Source organism: Anolis carolinensis, chromosome 2, assembly GCF_035594765.1.
Source record: "Anolis carolinensis isolate JA03-04 chromosome 2, rAnoCar3.1.pri, whole genome shotgun sequence".
NCBI classification, from domain to species: domain Eukaryota; kingdom Metazoa; phylum Chordata; class Lepidosauria; order Squamata; family Dactyloidae; genus Anolis; species Anolis carolinensis.
The window spans coordinates 17,484,232-17,502,136 of NC_085842.1; the positions used below are offsets into that span (position 1 = coordinate 17,484,232).

Genomic DNA, 17,905 nt, shown 5'->3' on the forward strand with positions numbered 1-17,905 from the left:
CTGTTAGCTCCAGCTCCTGCCAACCTAGCAGTTTGAAAACATGCCAATGTGAGTAGATCAATAGGTACCGCTCTGGCGGGAAGGTAACAGCGCTCCATGCAGTCATGCCGGCCACATGACCTTGGAGGTGTCTACGGACAACGCTGGCTCTTCGGCTTAGAAATGGAGATGAGCACCAGTCCCCCTGAGTCAGACATGACTGGACTTAAGGTCAGGGGAAACCTTTACCTTTAACAGATCAGAGACCACTAGGGGTGCATCCAGACAGCCCTTTAAACCGAGAACATTCGCGTTTGAAAATTCCCCTCCACCAAAACCCTGATTGAAAGCCCTGATCTCAATCACATAAAAGGACAATTTGTTTCCAAAGAGTATCAAATAATACAAGAGGCCGCGGTTGGCAATGGCAAAGGAATGAGGTTTACTTGGGAATCGAACTCAGGAATCAAAATGAAACTCGGTTTGAGGAAACTTACCTTACAAATCAGTGCCAGCTCCAGTGAGAGAGAACACACTGAAAACTAGAATCATAGAATAGTAGAGTTGGAAGGGACCTCATGGGCCATCCAGTCCAACCCTCTGCCAAGAAGCAGGAAATCAGATTCAAAGCACCCCCCAACAGACGGCCAGACAGCCTCTGATTAAAAGCCTCCTTCAAAGAAAGAGCCTCCACCACACTCCACACGGGGCAGAGAGTTCCACTGCTGAACAGCCCTCACAGTGAGGAAGTTCTTCCTGACGTTCAAGTGGAATCTCCTTTCCTGCAGTTTGAAGCCATTGGTCCATTGCGTCCTAGTCTCCAGGGCAGCAGCAAACAAGCTTGCTCCCTCCTCTCTAGGACTTCCCTTCACGTCTTTGTACATGGCTATCGACCCCGAAATTGTCTCCCTGTCCACTGAAACCTCGCGGGGTTCCTCCCAGAGTGTCCCAATTCGGCCAGAGATTGTGCAGCCTCACGGGGCGGGGCTCTGGGTGGCTCTCGGGCCCAAGAGGCCTCAGGGCTGCCAAAGGCCTCGCCTGGACAACAGCGGGGAAGTCTCCCCTCCAGGCAGAAAGCAGACCCTGCCGGACAAAGGCCTGGCGGCATCCCGGGTGGGTGGTGCGTGGAGGGAAGCGGGAAAGGGATCCAGAGGGAGAGGTAGGAGGTGGGCCATGGCTCTGGCTGAGGGGGCCGGGAAAGCCCGTCTCTCCCTCGGGGCCTGGGCATACTCACCGGCTGCGGGGCGAGAGGCTCCGGCCCTGAGGAGGGCGAGGCTGAGGGAGTCGGAGCCCCGAACACACCCAGGGAGGGAGGGCCAGGCCTGGCCAAGATGGCGCCCGAGCCCAGGCTCCCCTCCACCAAAACAGAGCTCGGGGGGAAGTGCGTCACGGCCCCCTCCCCTCTGAGCACTTCCGGCCTCTCTGGGAAGCGGAGGCGTCCCTCTCGCTCTACTTCCGCCCAGTCCACAGAAAGGCGCCCCAAAGAAGACGGGGCTCAGCGTTAAAGGAACCGCAAAGAGAGAGAGAGAGAGAGAGAGAGAGAGAGGCAGAGCCAGCCAGCCAAGAGGCAGGAGGGGCCGCCTTCCTTCCTTCCTTCCTCCCCTCCCTGTTCTCCCCTTTCTTCTGTTCTTCCCTCCTCATAGGGATTCATGGTCTCCCTCCTCTGGACACTTTCCAGCATGTTCTTATATTTCTTGAATTGTGGTGCCCAGAATTGCACGGTATTCTAGGTGAGGTCTTACCATGTCAAGGTTTTCCCCTGACATTAAGTCTAGTCATGTCCGACTCTGGGGTTTTGTGCTCATCTCCATTTCTAAGCCAAAGAGCTGGCGTTGTCTGTAGACGCCTCCAAGGTCAAGTGGCCACTGGCATGACTGCATGGGCCGGGCTGTGGCGGAGCTGGCTAGCAACCAGCTGGAATAAATCACTACTGACCGAGAGGTCATGAGTTCGAAGCCCGGTGCGGGTTAAGCCCCCGACCATTAAATAGCCCGGCTTGCTGTTGACCTATGTAGCCCCGAAAGACAGTTGCATCTGTCAAGTAGGGAAATGTAGGTACGCTTTATGCAGGAGGCTAATTTAACTAATTTACAACACCATAAAACTGCCAGCAAAACAAAAGGAAATGAATGAGAAAGTACAGCCACTAGTGGACAGTGAAGCTGGAAAAATGTTAAATGCCTCTGTGTCTGTCTATACTGTATGTTGTTTGTCTGTTGGCACTGAATGTTTGCCATATATGTGTTCATTGTAACCGGCCTGAGTCCCCTTCGGGATGAGAAGGGCGGAATATAAATACTGCAAATAAATAAATAAATTGTCGTAACCTTCCCGCTGAAGTGGTATGTATTCATCTATTGATATTTGCATGTTTATGAGCTGCTAGCTTGGGAGAAGCTGGGGCTAACATCGGGAGCTCACTCCGCTCCCCGGATATGAACTGCTGACCTTTTGGTCAGCAAGTTCAGCAGCTCAGCAGTTTAACTGAGGGTTTCGGTCTCATCATAGGCGTCATTTTTTCTCTAGATCTACACTATACTCGGTTTGATAAAGCCCAAAGCACCGTTGGGTTTTTTAGCTTCTGCATCCCATTGTTGGGTCATGTTGTCCACTAAGATCTCTCACATGCATTGTTGTTGAGCCAATGGTCACCCATCCTGTATCTTTCCATTCTATTTTTTCTGCCTAAGTATAGTGTCTTACATTTCTCTTTGCTGAAATTCATTTTGTTGGTTTAGGCCCAACTCTAATCTGCTAAGGTTGTTTTCAATTCTGATTCTGTCTTCTGTAGTAATTAGCTTTCCCTCCTAATTTGGTGTCATCTGCAAACTTGAAAGTCATGCCCTCTAAACCTTCATCCAAGACATGAATAAAGACGTTGAACAGAACTGGGCCCAGGAGCGATCCCTGCTTATGGCACTCCACTAGACACTTATTTCCAGGATTAAGAAGAACAATTGGTGAACACCCTTTCGGTTTGTTCGCTTAACCAGTAACAAATCCACCCAACAGTAATATTGTCTAGTCCGAATTCTACTAGTATATTTGAAAGGAGATCGGGGGGACCTTGTCAAAGGCCTGACCGAAATCAAGATATACTACGCCCACAGCCTTCCTTGCATCTACAAAGTTTATAACTTTCTTAACAAAATGAAGTAAGATCAGTCTACCATGACTTCTTTTGGAAAAATCATTGTTGACCTTTAGTGATCATGCCATTCTTTTCTAAGTGATCACAGACTGCCTTCTTAACAATCTGTTCCCGCATCTTTCATGGTATTGATATCAGGCTGAACGTAGTGTAATTGTTCTGAACCCCTTTTTCCCTTCTTGAAGATAGGAAAAAAAATTTCCCTCCTCCAGTCTGCTGGACCTTCTCCTGTTCTCCAAGAATTCTCAAGATTTCTTGCTAGTGGTTCTGAAACAACTTCTGCTAGTTCCTTCAATACTCTGGGTTGTAGTTCATCTGCCCCTGGAGACTTGAATTTGTCTAGAGTAGCTAGATAAACTACTTCCTTACATATTTTGGGTTGCATGTCCCCTTTTGCCTTGTCCGCCCCATATCGTCTCCTCTGCATTCTGCTTTCCACCCGCTTCTTTTTTCAACAGGCCACAGATGTTGGGGTGGAGTGGTAGGTTTAGAGCCAAATGACTCACTGAGATAAATCTATGCCAATCTAAGGCCCTGCTCTGGGTTGAATAATTTCAAATCATTTCCGTATCATGCCAACCCCATCACAGGATTTTTATGGCAATATTTGTTCAGAGGGGTTTGCCATGGCTGTCGTCCGAGGCTGAGAGTGTGCGGCTCATCTATGGTCAACCAGTGGGTTTTGATGGCCAGCCAGAACCTTGGTCTGCAGAGTCATAGTTATGCGCTCAAATCCACCGCACAACACTGGCTTCATTCTACATAGAAAGAAATCTCCTGAACCCATTTTGAATACCTAATTGAAGTTATTGTTACTTATCTACTGCTAAGCATTCAGAATTTAGCTTTGAATATGCATCAAATATGTTTGAATAGTTTTAAGTGTGAATCTTTTCATGCTGTTTATATTTAATTCTGTTTTGATATTTGTATATTTGTTTGTATTGAATGGTATGCTAACTCCATTCTCTTTCTTTCTATCTGTCTTTAGAGACCACACGCACCTTATTCTAACAAAAACAGTATACAGTGTTCCCTCACTTATCACGGGGGTTACGTTCCAGGACCACCTGTGAAAAGTAAAAATCTGCGAAGTAGGGACACGATATTTGTGTTGTTTTCAATCTCACTGATGCTGTCCGACTGTGTTGTTTACAATCTCACGAAGCTGCTTCAGCCTCTTTTTCTCTCCCTTCGCCTTCTCCTTTGCAAAAAGCAAACCGCAAAGTAGCGAGGGAACACAGTACATCCTAAGACAGGATCTGTGAATATTCCACCTGAAAGCACCTCATCCTTCCTCAATAGCCTTTCAAATTAATATTGACCACCATTAAAACATCAGGTTGTTTGAAGAGCAAGTAAATTGAGTCATGCCGAGAATGATAAAAAGTAAACAGAATTACAAATAATTCACAAAAGCTTGGTTGAACTGATCCTATATTTTGGGACAGTCTTTTCCAATATGACTGCAGATATGTTACATTACCAATGTCCTTGCAAAATCTTAATAGATTGTTTTCTAGTCAGTCTGGAGAAAAGATCAAAGTTGAGGGAAGAGCCTAATTGCCTAATTAATTTTTCAGCCACAATATTCCAAGCTCACAACCAACCAGATTCTTTCCTTTAGACCTTTGTAAATAGACTAAGTGCAAAATAATTCCGTTAATATCATAACATACAGAAGAGATTGAGAATTCTGAACAAGTCTTTTCTTTTTTTCACCTACATATTTTAAGAAACACCATATGTTTTTGGACATTTAATACACACACACATCTTTAATAGATTATTATTTATATGTTATAGATAAGACAAGAAATATTCGCAGTAACCAGTATGCATGAATAGATATAAAACAATTTATCAGTGATTTTTTTCTTAGTTATTTCTTACAAGAAAATTCAGTCCCACATACATATAACTACATGAAACACAGGGCTGTTAGTCATTAATTAAAGTCATTCTCACACTTCAAATCAAACTTCTCAATTAAATGTATTTTAACCCTGAATATACATGACAGGAAATATTTGCAGTAACCAATGTTCATGAATGGGTAAAACACCTTGAAATATCTTTCGTTTAGCTCTCAAAATATTGTCAGTTATGCTTAATGAGATATTTCATCAAAGAAAATTGGTCAGATTATTACTTCCCCCAAAAGCCACAGCTTTTAAACTCAGTGTTATCATAACAAAGATCTAAGCCCCCTCTGATTTAAAACAAAGAAACTTCCCTTTACCCCATTTCTTTCGTATGGGTTGACAATTAAAAACAAGGCTTGTCTTTCAACTGCAGTTATTTCCACACTCCACTTTTTCTCCACCGTGAGTTGCTTGATGACAAACAAGGTATGATTTCCGACTGAAGCTCTTTCCACACTCTGAGCATTTAAATGGCTTCTCTCCTGTGTGAGTTGCCTGATGACGAATAAGGCTCCTCTTTTCACTGAAGCTCTTTTCACACTGCAAGCATTTAAATGGCTTCTCTCCTGTGTGAGTTGCCTGATGATTAAGAAGTTTCCCCTTTCGACTGAAGACCTTTTCGCACTGCAAGCATTTAAATGGCTTCTCTCCTGTGTGAGTTGCCTGATGACTAATAAGGTTTCTCTTGTGCCTGAAGCTCTTTTCACACTGCAGACATTCAAATGGCTTCTCTCCTGTGTGAATTGTCTGATGACGAATAAGGACTTGCTTGTGACTGAAGCTCTTTTCACAATGCAAGCATTTAAATGGCTTCTCTCCTGTGTGAGTTGCCTGATGATGGATAAGGTCTTGCTTGTGCCTGAAGCACTTTTCACACTGCAAGCATTTAAATGGCTTCTCTCCTGTATGAGTTGCCTGATGACTAATAAGGTTTCCCTTTCGGCTGAAGAGCTTTTCACACTGCAAGCATTGAAATGGCTTCACTCCTGTGTGAGTTGCCTGATGACTAATAAGGCTTCCCTTTTGGCTAAAGCTCTTTTCACACTGCAAGCATTTAAATGGCTTCTCTCCTGTGTGAGTTACCTGATGACTAATAAGGAGGTGGTTGCGACTGAAGCTCTTTTCACACACTGAGCATTTAAATGGCTTCTCTCCTGTGTGAATTGCCTGATGACGAATCAGGATGTGCTTGTGACTGAAGCTCTTTTCACAATGTAAGCATTTAAATGGCTTTACTCCTGTGTGAGTTGCCTGATGAGCAATAAGATTTCCCTTTTGACAAAAGCTCTTTTCACACTGCACACATTTAAATGGCTTATCTCCTGTGTGAGTTGCCTGATGACTAATAAGGCTTCCCTTTAGACTGAAGCTCTTTTCACACTGCAAGCATTTAAATGGATTTATTCCTGTGTGAGTTAACTGATGACTAATAAGGCTTCCCCTTAGACTGAAGCTCTTTTCACATTGCAAGCATTTAAATGGCTTTACTCCTGTGTGAGTTGCTAGATGACTAATAAGTCTTTCCTTTTGGCTAAAGCTCTTTTCACACTGCAAGCATTTAAATGGCTTTATTCCTGTGTGAGTTGCCTGATGACTAAGAAGGTTTCCCTTTTGACTGAAGCTCTTTTCACACTGCAAACATTTAAATGGCTTCTCTCCTGTGTGAGTTGCCTGATGACGAATAAGGCTTCTCTTTAGACTGAAACTCGTTTCACACTGCAAGCATTTAAATGGCTTCTCTCCTGTGTGAGTTGCCTGATGACTTATAAGGCCTCCCTTTACACCGAAGCTCTTTTCACACTGCAAGCATTTAAATGGCTTTTCTCCTGTGTGAGTTAAATGATGACGAATAAGGCCTCCCTTTAGACTGAAGCTCTTTTCACACTGCAAGCATTTAAATGGCTTTACTCCTGTGTGAGTTGCCTGATGAGCAATAAGGCTTCCCTTTTGGCTAAAGCTCTTTTCACATTGCAAACATTGAAATGGCTTTACTCCTGTGTGAGTTGCCTGATGACAAATAAGGCCTCCCTTTTGGCTGAAGCTCTTTCCACATTGCAAGCATTGAAATGGCCTTTCTCCTGTGTGAGTTGCCTGATGACGAAGAAGGCCTTGCTTGTGACTGAAGCTCTTTTCACACTGCAAGCACTTAAATGGCTTTCCCCCTGTGTGTGTTGCCTGATGACTAATAAGGTTTCTTTTTTGATTAAACCTCTTTCCACAGTGTGAGCATTTAAATAACTTCTCTCCTTTGTGAATTGCCCTGTGATGAACAAAGCTTATCTTCTGAGAGAAACTTTTTCCACATTCCAAGCATTTAAATGGTTTATCCCTTGTGTGAGTTTCTTGAGAAAAGGTGAGCGTTTCCTTACTATTGAAATCCATTCCATCTTCCAAATATTTAAACGGTGTCTCCTCTATTGGCATGGCTTGAGAACAAGGGAAAAGTGACCATGTGTTGAAAAGAAAAGGTTATATTAAAGTTAAAATGGATACCAATAACAAAAGTGCATTTAGTCGCAACAGCCCTTTACCACAGCCCTATCCAACACTAGATGTTAAAAGAAAAATATCTGTTTTATTTTTGCTCTAAATATTACACCAGGATGTAAGTCTCAAAGTAAATTATAATGCAACCAGGGAGGTGGAAAATAGAGCTCTTTTCTTTAGCCCTGGCTTCTCTGGCGTCCCCTGTACTTCTGGCAAGAAAGGTAAAAACCCTCGATCTGCCTGATGCCGCAAAGGTAGGTGAACTTAACCTCATGGTATCAGGCAGCAGAACAAACAGCAACATTCAAATTAGAAGCCAGAATAAAGTTGCCATTTTTAAAAGGACTGACTGAAGACACACAGAACTGGAGTTTGACATTCTGTCTGTTTTGTCATTCCTTATATTATTGATTAAATGTTATTTCTCCCATTTGAACCCATGAGTCTTTTTCTAAAAAGCACCAACCTATTGTTGATTTGCTTAACTTCAGAATGAGTAGAGGCATGAGGTAAAACCTATTTTTATATCGTTAGCTTCACAAGCGTGCACTGGTATTTATTGTATTTTATTGTGTATGAAAAAATGATTATATACATAAATCAAAGTGTGTGTTTATGGATTGCAAAGGCTCCTAAATGGCTTGATAGAACTGGATAAAACTTGGTACATAAGCCCTTCATGGACCAACTTAAAATACTGTCCACATGTTATTTAAAAAAGGTCACTCCTCTTGGAGCTTTAGCCCCAAAGACTAAAATAGGTGTATATATAGAGGGAGAAAGAGGGCGCATGTATGTAGATTCACTTCTCTTCAAGGCTTGGCATGTTCAACCTCGCTCTCTCCTGGAGGCTGCACACAACATGAGCAGGAATGAACCTGACTAACTGAATTCTCACTAGAGAGTCGAAGGGGCCAAACAAAGGACATCCTAGTTTGGACATAAGCATGGGATATTGCACCTCGCTGGGAAAGATAATAATGTTCTGCAAAGTGGAAAGAAGGAGGAAAAGAGAAAGGCTGAATTACAGTGGTTTGAGCCACTCAAGGAAACCTGTTTATGCAACAGCCTGCTTTGGCAACCTTGGCTGACGGCGTACAGAGGGACACAGACAGGTGTGGAGAATGTGTCCCTATTGACTCCAATGAACATTTCAGCAGGTCTTAATACCGTCAACGATGGTATCCTTCCTTTGTAGATGGGAATTGGAGACATTTTACAGCGGTTCTGTTCCTTCTGGGAGAGGCAAACCCAGAAAGTGCTGATGGGTTTGCCTGTTCGATCTGCTTGTAGGATCCCCCGGGCACCTGTTTTGTCCCCTCTGTAATTAACAGATACGGGAGAGCTCATCCAGAGAATTGGAGTGTGGTGCCTCTATCTGCAGATGACACCAAGCTCTACTCCTCCTTTTCAACTAAACCAATGTCTCTCAGCAGTAATGGGCTGGAGGGGGCAAATTGAAACTTAATCCAGAACAGACAAAGGTGCTACAGGTCAGTCAGAAGGCAGATTAAGCGAATAGAGGTTCAGCCTGTTCCACAGTTTGGGGGGGTCTAGAATTCATCTAATTCATCTAATGTGGCAACTCCACCCAAGTGCCAATAGTTTTCTTGGGCTGTCCCCTATATGGGTATAGAATGAGCTTGTTTTCTATGGCTTCAGAGGAAGAGATCTGAAACGCTAAATGATTCTGAGAACTTGTAAACTGATTTGGTTAACTACAAGCATAATGGAGCTTTACCCAGAGATGTCACAATCCCTAAATTCTCTTCCATGATTTGCTGGTGCAAGGCTTTTTGGCTTGGATCCAAGAGGGCCCACTCCTCCTCTGAGAAATCCACAGACACATCTTCAAATATCACCTGAAGACAAAAAAAAGTTATCTGCAAGGAGAAAATGCCAACTACGTCAGAAAATGATTTACGTCTTTGAATCAGTCATTCATAGAAAACACCTTGTATTAAAGGAATGTAGAAGAAAGAAGTTCATTTAGAAGCAGGACAATAGTCAAGGGACAAGGAGACTCGCCTTCTCCAGGGATCCTGCTGCCTACCTGATCTGGTCCCGCAGAATCGCTTCTTAGAAAAGAATCATGGAAAGTTGTGCTATTATCAATTCCCCATGTTTCATTGCCTGTAAAAGAAAGACATCCGGGAGGGTGAGACTGGTCCCTTTTCCAGGCTGCCCCACAGTTTCTTCCCTCGGAAGCCTGCCATTCTCCCCTTGCCCCATGACCCTCTTTGGAACTCCCTCCTTAGAATTAGGTATTTAATGTGGACTATTTTGTTTAACGGGGGTATTATGACATAATCCAAGGAAATGTAGAGGGTTGACTGTATTAGTTTCCGTATTTGTGCCAATGTAGCCAAGAGCACATTCACCACCATAAAAATTCAGAGAGAAGCAAAGGAATGGAGTAACTTTGAAAGTGGCACAAATAAGTATTGTAGGGAAATGTCTCCTGTCAGCAGCATTCTTAAGCTCCCAGGCTCCCCCTTGTTCCCAATTCACACAACTCAGACATTTCAGGTCTACAAGATGAGCTGAGAAAGCAAGAAGAACCACCGCCATCCCTTACCAGCTATGATATATTCTCCTTCTCCAATATGGACGAGCCAAATGTGTGAAAGGGACTCCTCCACCTGATTGGTCTCGTTTGCAAATGAGTCCTGCACCTGAACAAGCAGCACAAAACACAAAGAAAAAGAAAGATTAAAAAAGGAGGGAGGGCTATCTTTCTGTTCCAGACCGCTTGGATTATGGTTGGGACCCAAGACTATTTATCTATTTATTTATTAAACTTATATGCCGCCACCCCCTAGGGCTAAAATCTAACAATTTAAAAACATCTTTAAAATATCTTTTAAAAAAACATCTTAAAAACACTCCCCAGGGCTCAGAGTGGCTTACAAAAACAAGCAATTTAAAAACAAAAGAATCCATCTTTCCGTGATTTTGATGCGGGAATTCTGCCTTCGTTTGGGCATTGCATTCTGCTTCAGGACTCGATCTGAAGGGAAAGGGCTACTGCTGAGATGAAAGAAGTATTTTACGTAATCCTGGGGTTGTAATTTGGGGCTGCCCTTAGGGGCTCATGGACTAAGTAAGCTAAGTCTGTGGATCTGTGCTTTCAGTGCCTGTTGAGTTATCTCTATCTGTGAATAGTCCCCGCTGGGGAGATGGTGGTGGGGTATAAATAAAGTTTTATTATTATTATTATTATTAATTATTATTATTAATAACATACAGTTTCTTAGGGAAAGAATATTTAGAAGTGGTTCAGTCAATAGTTTCCTCTGATATACACACCACTGGAATTCTCAGTACGTTCCTTTTAATCTGCAAAGTTTACCATCCTATAACTTTAGATCATTACCCCTGGTTATAACACCCAAGGGAATGGAAATGACTGCCCCCTCCTCTCCGTGGGAGCCTTTGGGGGATGCACAGGGGGCAGTCATGGCACTCCACATCTCTTTTCCAGGGTGAACACACCTGGGTCCCTTTCCGAATGCTTCTCTGAACTCCTTCAAATTTGTTTGAATTATTTTTGAAGTTAGCTACCCGAAACCGGATGTGATGATCCTGGCCTGAAGAGTTCAGAAGAGTTTTACATTATCTTTCAAAACAATTATTCTTGTTTCCTTGAAATTACAATATGAATTTTCCTCTCTCTCTCTTTCTATCTCACCTGGGGCTTCTCCTGCTTCCTCTCCTCTTCCTGACTCAGGAGGAATCCTTCAGCCAAAGCCACAGCCTGGGAACTGGTCTCTGCCCCACATTCCCTCACCCAGCGCTCCATCTCCGCAGGAAGGACGGCCAGGAACTGATCCAGGAGCACCAGGTCCAGCATCTCCGCCTTGGAGTGTCGCTCTGGCTTCAGCCACAGGCGGCAGAGAGAGTGGAGGCGGCTGCAAACCTTCCGGGGTCCCAAGGCCTCCTCATAGCGGAAATGCCGGAAGCGCTGAAGATCTGAGTGGAGGACACTCCTCTCCTGGTCTTTCCCCCAAGGGTCCTCCCAGAATGCTCTGTTGTTCTCTGCCTCAATAGCAACAGAAAATACTTCTAACTGGGCAGCAGCTGGTTCTTGCCCTTCCATCTTTGCTCTGCTCTTCTAGGCTGCCTCAAACTGGATGAAGATGTGCCCACCTCTTCTTTCAAATGATATTCATAGCAAGAAGAATGGGAGAACTGGTGGGGCCTGCAAACAAAACAAGATGAATGAGCTCATGGGATTAGTGCTAAGGAAGGGTAATTTTTTTACCATAAATGTTGAATTGCTGGCAGGATCTGGAGAGAAAGGATTTGAGGAAGGGGATCCTCTCCTTCTCAAAGACTAAAACCGTCACTCCATGGCTTGGTCCTTCCTTGGCTCCTTCTGCCTCCTCCTTGGTGAATCCCTCCCCATCCTTTCCCAGGCAGGTCCCCTGGGGGTGGGCAGTGGGGCCTCTGCTGCCTCTCCCACCCACTTCTGGCCCCACAGCTCCCACGGAAGGCCTTCCGCTGCCTGAGGCCGAGGGGTTGCTCTTCCTGACCCCCGCAGTGGAGGCTGAGGAGGAGGAGGAGGCAGGGAGGGAGGAAGGAGAGGGTTGTTGTATGTTTTCCGGGCTGTATGGCCATGTTCCAGAAGTATTCTCTCCTGACGTTTCGCCCATATATATGACAGACATCCTCAGAGGGTGTGAGGTATGGAGAAACTAATCAAAGAAGGTTTATATATATCAGTGGAAAGTCCAGGGTGAGAGAAGAACTCTTGTCAGTAGGAGGTCAGTGTGAATGTTGTAATTAATCACTTAAATTAGCATTGAACAGCATCATCTCCTGACTTCTTCCTGCCTGGGGGCATCCTTTGTTCAGAGTCGTTCACTGCCCCTGGTTGATTCATGTCTGGAACTCCTCTGTTTTCAGGGAGTTGTGCACAAAGAATCTGCGAACTTCACCTCCTCCGAGGTGAACTAAACCACCTAAACTGGGCTCTACAGTCCAATGGATACTCCACCATGGACATCAGAAGAGATGTGAGGCCAAAAACAAACCATGAGAGTCAAGACAAAGATCCACCCAGAAGAAAAGTCTCTCTCATGGCGTCCCCTCCCCCTCCTGCCTTCAGGAGGCCCCACTGCTCTCCCCCCCCCCCCCCTCTCTCGCCCAAGAGATTCTGCTGCCTGAGGCCTAGCTTTTTCCTCATGAGAGGGACCGGGGAATTGAGCTGAGGCTGGGAAGGCAGCGCCCTCCCCTGAAGGCGGAGGAGGAGGCGGGGAAGCCGAGGCGTCTCTCCCATGGCCCCCCTCCAGGCCCCGTCCCTTCAGGCCTCACTCCTCTCTCTGTGTGTGTCGCCCAAGAGACTTCGCTGCCTGAGGCCGAGGCCAAGAGGGAGCTTCTTCCCCGCGAGAGAGACAGAGGGACCTGCAGACTGAAGCCCCCCCTCCCCGCCTCTCTCTCCGGGACAGAAGACGGACGCGGCCTACCTGCAGCTCCTTCCCTCAGAGGAATAACTCCCTTCCGGAAGCGGAACTCCTCCTCCCCTTCCTCGGAGGACCCCCTGCAGCCGAAGAAGGCCGCTTCCGATGCCGCTCTAGGAAGGCACGCGCTCACCTCTGGCCGGAAGGGGCGCCGCTCTAGGAAGGGATGCCTGTGGGAAGCCCTTCCTTCCTGCCTGCCTTTCTTCCTCCATCCGCAGGGAGAGGCCTACGGAGGCCGGGAGGGGCCCTCAGCTCCGCTCCTTTCTTCCAGGCGCAGCCACGGGCGCCCTCTCGGTCCTGGCCCAGAGTGAGTGGCTCCTCGGTCGGGGGCTGGAGGGGGAAACACGGGCTGGGGCTGAACCCAGGCGAGGCCTGGTCGGGGTCAGAAGGCACGGGCCTGCCTGCCTGCCTCCCGTTTGGGGGGATCCCGGAGTCGGCCTTGAATCCAAGGGTCTGGAATGGGCTGGAGGGCCTTGGCCCGCTTCCACCCATTGCTTGAGGCGCTGCATCTGCCCACGTACATACTTTAGTCACGTTCTGTTCGAATTAACCTCATTTATTCATCATGTCAGAAGCGAACCGAGGGTGTAGTTGTCATATATCTGAAAAAACAAAGTTTAAAACTTGGTATTAGACTAAATGTCCTTTGACCGGTGGCTGGCCACTTGGAGTGCCTCAGGTGTTGCTATAAGAAGGCCCTCCATTGTATGCTTTCTGGGTTGTATGGCCATGTTCCAGAAGTATTCTCTCCTGACATTTCACCCACATCTATGGCAAGCATTCTCAGGGGTTGTGAGGTACAGAGGATGCCTGCCATAGATGTGGGTGAAACGCCAGGAGAGAATATCTCTAGAACATGGCCGTACAGCCCGGAAAACATACAACAACCTTGTGAACCCATGAAAGCCTTTGACAACACAAGGCCCTCTACAGTGCATGTGGCAGGGCGCAGACTGCATTGTAATAGGCTCTTCTCCACACTCGCATGTCGTGGACTCCGCTTTGTGGCCCCATTTCTTAAGGTTGGCTTTGCATCTCGTGGTGTCAGAGCGCAGTCTGTCAGCACCTTCCAGGAGGGAGTCCCTCATCCGGCATTGATTAAGGTTCCGGATTTTAGCCTGCCACTTTTGGACTCTCCCTTGCTGAGGTGTTCCTGTGAGTATCTCTGTAGATCAGTGGTTTCCAACCTTTGGGCCCCCAGGTGTTTTGGACTTCAACTCCCAGAAATCCCAGCCAGTTTACCAGCTGTTAGGAATTGTGGGAGCTGAAGTCCAAAACACCTGGAGGCCCAAAGGTTGAGAACCACTGCTGTAGATCTTGGAAAGCTATTTCTTGATTTAAGGCGTTGGCGTGCTGGCTGATATCTGAACAGGGGATGGGCAGGAGATGTCACTGCCTTGGTCCTTTCATTGTTGGCTGCTATTTCCCAGCGGATGTCAAGTGGTGCAATGCCGGCTAAACAGTATATTTTCTCCAGTGATTATGTGGCATGTCTCATTAAGAGCCACTTCCACTGTTTTAACATGGCAACATGCATTCCATGCTGGGCAAGCCTATTTAACAACAGAGTAACAAAGCGCAAGGGCAGATGCCTTCACTGTGTCTGGTTGTGATCCCCAGGATGTGCCAGTCAGCTTTCATATGATATTATTTCTAGCGCCATTAATGTCATTAACATCATGCCCTCTCCTTAGGGCTGCCGTGGAAGACTGTCTAGATCAGGCATGGGCAAACTTGGGCCCTCCAGGTGTTTTGGACTTCTTGTTTCCTTAAGCAGCTGAGGGGAAAAAGGGAAGGGGTCTGAGGCTGTTAGGAATGGTGGGAGTTGACGTCCAAAACACCTGGAGGGCCCCAAATTTGCCCATGCCTGGCATATTTATTTATTTATTTATTTGCTACATTTATATGCTGCCGTTCTCACCCCAAAGGGGACTCAGAGCAGCTTACAAATTACATTCATATACAATACATTATATTATTAGCATAGTACAATACTAGCATTAAATTACTATATTGTACTATATCATTACATTGTAATATTATTAGTAATATTACATTTTATATATAATATATAATTAATATTATTAAATTGTATTATTATCAGTATTATATTGTAATACATTATAATATCAATATTATATGTATATACAATATATTATATTATATTATTATAAATTAAGTTGTATATTTCACTGGGTCAGAAAGCTTCAGCAAGATAGTTAACCACAGCTGGCCACAGGGAGCACACAGCCCTGGTTACAACAGCTCCACTGGCTGCCAGTCTGTTTCTAGGCACAATTCAGAGGACAGTTTGTGACCTTTAAAGCCACTCTATGGCGCAGATTCCAGCCATTTGGCAAGCCGCTTGTCCTCCTCGTACCCTGGCCTAAGATCTTCACGGTTGGTGGAAACATGAGAGAGGGCCTTCCTTCTCAGTGGCTCCTCAAATCTGGAGTTTCCTGCCCAGGGAAACCAGAATGGCTCTCTCAATGCTGACCTTCCTTCCAGGAGCAGGCTCAAACTGTTCTGTGTAGGCAGGCTTCTGAAGGAGAGCATGGTCTACACACCTTTGATCGTTTTAGTCGCCCTTCTCTGGACACGTTTCAACTTGTCAATATCGTTTTTAAATTATTGTACCCTTAATTGGAGGCAGTATTCCAGGGGAGATCTGGCCAAAGCAGACGAGAGGCACCATACATGAAGTATACTGTGTTGGAAATGACAACCTTCTTCAATCCTCCTCAAGTAATTTGTTTCTATATAATCCTGTTGCTAACTTATTGTATGTGTGTTTTGGGATGCAGCTTTCTTTCCTTGCTCTATGTTTCCAAAAAGTTGCGGGATTCCATTTTAGACTTCAGACTCCATTAGACTTTGGGACTGCTCAGACAAACCCATGCTGCTGTTTATTGTAAGAGAGAGGTGCCCTGTGCCATCTGCACACAGAGACTATCTCAAACATATCTGTAACTGGACTGATAAGTTGTGTACATGTATATGCTGAAGTTGTGAGTAAACCAAATATGTTATTTTTTTTACCAAAGTCGGCTTCGTTTTTGTCTCTTGAATGCATGATATAAAACAAGTTGTTTTTTATGGGAGAGTAGATGTATTTTTGAGCACTGAAAAGCACTTCTGAAGCACTGCTATTTTTATGCACTGGCATAATATTTGTTTTCCTAATAAACAAGTTATTCAGTCTAACAACTGAAGACATCACCTTGCATAATTTCACCTGTTTGTATACCACTTGAGAAGATTAACGTTGTTATCTCTTCTCTGAAAGGTCATGCTTTTCCAAAAGTTTATGTTCTCCAAATGGTCATGAATACAATTTTTCCAAAATCCTGAGGGTTCTGCAGTTCCCTCCTCCTTCCCCTCTTCCAAACTTTGCCTCCTCTTTCCTGTTTCTCCCCCTCCCCACTTGCCCCAAAAGCCTTTTTTGCTCGCTTCCCTCACGGCCAAAAGCCTTTTTTTCCTCGCCGTCTTCACCTCCCAGATCCTCTCCCCTCATCTTGCTTGCTTTCAAAACCCTATTTGATGCTTTGATTGTGTTTTTTCTGCATGGCATAAAGCAGTTAGGTTTCCGTTGTTGTTGTTGTTGTTACAAAGGCAGGCCATCTGTTGTGGGTGGTTTGATTTGTGTTTTTCCTGCATTGCAGAAGGTGGTTGGATTGGATGCCCCCTAGTGTCTTCCACTAATATACTGTTAGGTTTAATGTTGGTCAAAAACTTTCCCCATGCTTGATATATAATCTCTCTATACACATAATAATAGTGAACATCTTTCTGTGTGTATGTGGCAGAGGTGTCTACTTGTACAAATTGCCTCCCATCTCCACAAACAGCAATAGTTCCAAGTTATAATGACCGCCATGAACATGTAGCCCAAACCCTGCCAATGTCCTTCCCAAACACTAAGGCCCACCACCCAAGGATTTGGGGACCATTTCTTCCCAGATTTTATGTGTTTCCTCCACCACAGGCAGGCATCCCAGGGTTCCTTTCTCTTTCCATTGCTGTGGAATTTGCATGGCCCCGCTCACTGCCTCTCCACCCTTTCGTATCCTTTTCAATTCTGTCTGCATAACAAACAGAGCAGAACTGAGCAGCAAGTAAACATACTGGAGGTGTTTGGGGATTGACTCCACATGATGGAAGTTGTAGTTCACCCTCCATCAAGTCAGAACACTGTGACCCCCACTGACAATGGGCCTGGACCACATTTGACACAGAACACCCATTACTGGAGGGATTTGGGGGGAATTCACCTTGATTTATAGCCGTTTTAGGTACTGGGATGTATCATTTTGTTAGATTTGAGCCAACAATCTAATCTGTTAAGATCATTTTGCATTCTGATCCTGTGTTCTAGAGTATTAGCTATCTCTCCTAATTTGGTGTCACTGGCAAAATTGATAAACAAGCCCGCTAAATCTTCATCCAAAAAAAGATACAGTAGAGTCTCGTTTATCCAACAAATGGGCCGGCAGAACATTGGATAAGCGAATATGTTGGATAATAAGGAGGGATTAAGGAAAAGCCTATTTAACATCAAATTAGGTTATGATTTTACAAATTAAGCACCAAAACATCATGAGTGTGATGTCTCATGGGCCATGTAGTCCCGTTCCTAGTACTATTGTGGCAGACGAAGAGGAAAACTTGGGTTTCCCACCGATTCAGCCTGAATCGGAGTCCCTGCACCTGCAGGATGTTTGCCCTCAAGAAGTCAGCCAAACAAGCCTTGGGCAGAATTCTCCCCCGTTCTCTCGTAAGGATAATTATAATAGAGATAGAGGCGCTAGGGAGGCGAATCGCCGAAGCGCCAGAATCGCTGCCAGACAATTAGCTGATTAAACCTGTTTCCCTTGGGAAATCTTAAGGAGTCATGCATCTGG

At 45.2% G+C, this 17,905-nt stretch overlaps 1 protein-coding gene across 2 annotated transcripts; it reads right to left on the bottom strand.

The window, feature by feature from the left end:
* Positions 1-4,876: 4,876 nt before the first annotated feature.
* Positions 4,877-13,095, bottom strand: LOC100554183 (zinc finger protein 271). 2 transcript variants are annotated; one of them, XM_062969478.1, is made up of 6 exons: positions 13,011-13,095; positions 11,234-11,743; positions 10,121-10,217; positions 9,596-9,675; positions 9,284-9,404; positions 4,877-7,481 (listed from the first exon to the last, which is right to left on the bottom strand). In XM_062969478.1, the coding sequence occupies exons 2-6, from the start codon at positions 11,639-11,641 to the stop codon at positions 5,419-5,421; spliced, it is 2,769 nt and encodes a 922-aa protein (XP_062825548.1). In that variant the 5' UTR covers positions 11,642-11,743; positions 13,011-13,095; the 3' UTR covers positions 4,877-5,418. The 2 variants fall into 2 exon arrangements, with proteins under 2 accessions (XP_062825548.1, XP_062825549.1); XM_062969479.1 differs by lacking the exon at positions 4,877-7,481 and having other exon boundaries at positions 7,611-9,404.
* Positions 13,096-17,905: the final 4,810 nt, after the last annotated feature.

What these genes read in the sequence shown, in the direction of transcription:
- LOC100554183 (XM_062969478.1), bottom strand. Translation starts at nt 11,641, where the DNA reads ATGGAAGGGCAAGAACCAGCTGCTGCCCAGTTAGAAGTATTTTCTGTT. An exon ending in ATTCTGCGGGACCAGATCAG is followed by an intron (nt 9,405 to 9,595) that starts GTAGGCAGCAGG and finishes TTTTGTCTTCAG; the next exon opens with GTGATATTTGAAGATGTGTC. An exon ending in AGGGATTGTGACATCTCTGG is followed by an intron (nt 7,482 to 9,283) that starts GTAAAGCTCCAT and finishes CTTGTTCTCAAG; the next exon opens with CCATGCCAATAGAGGAGACA.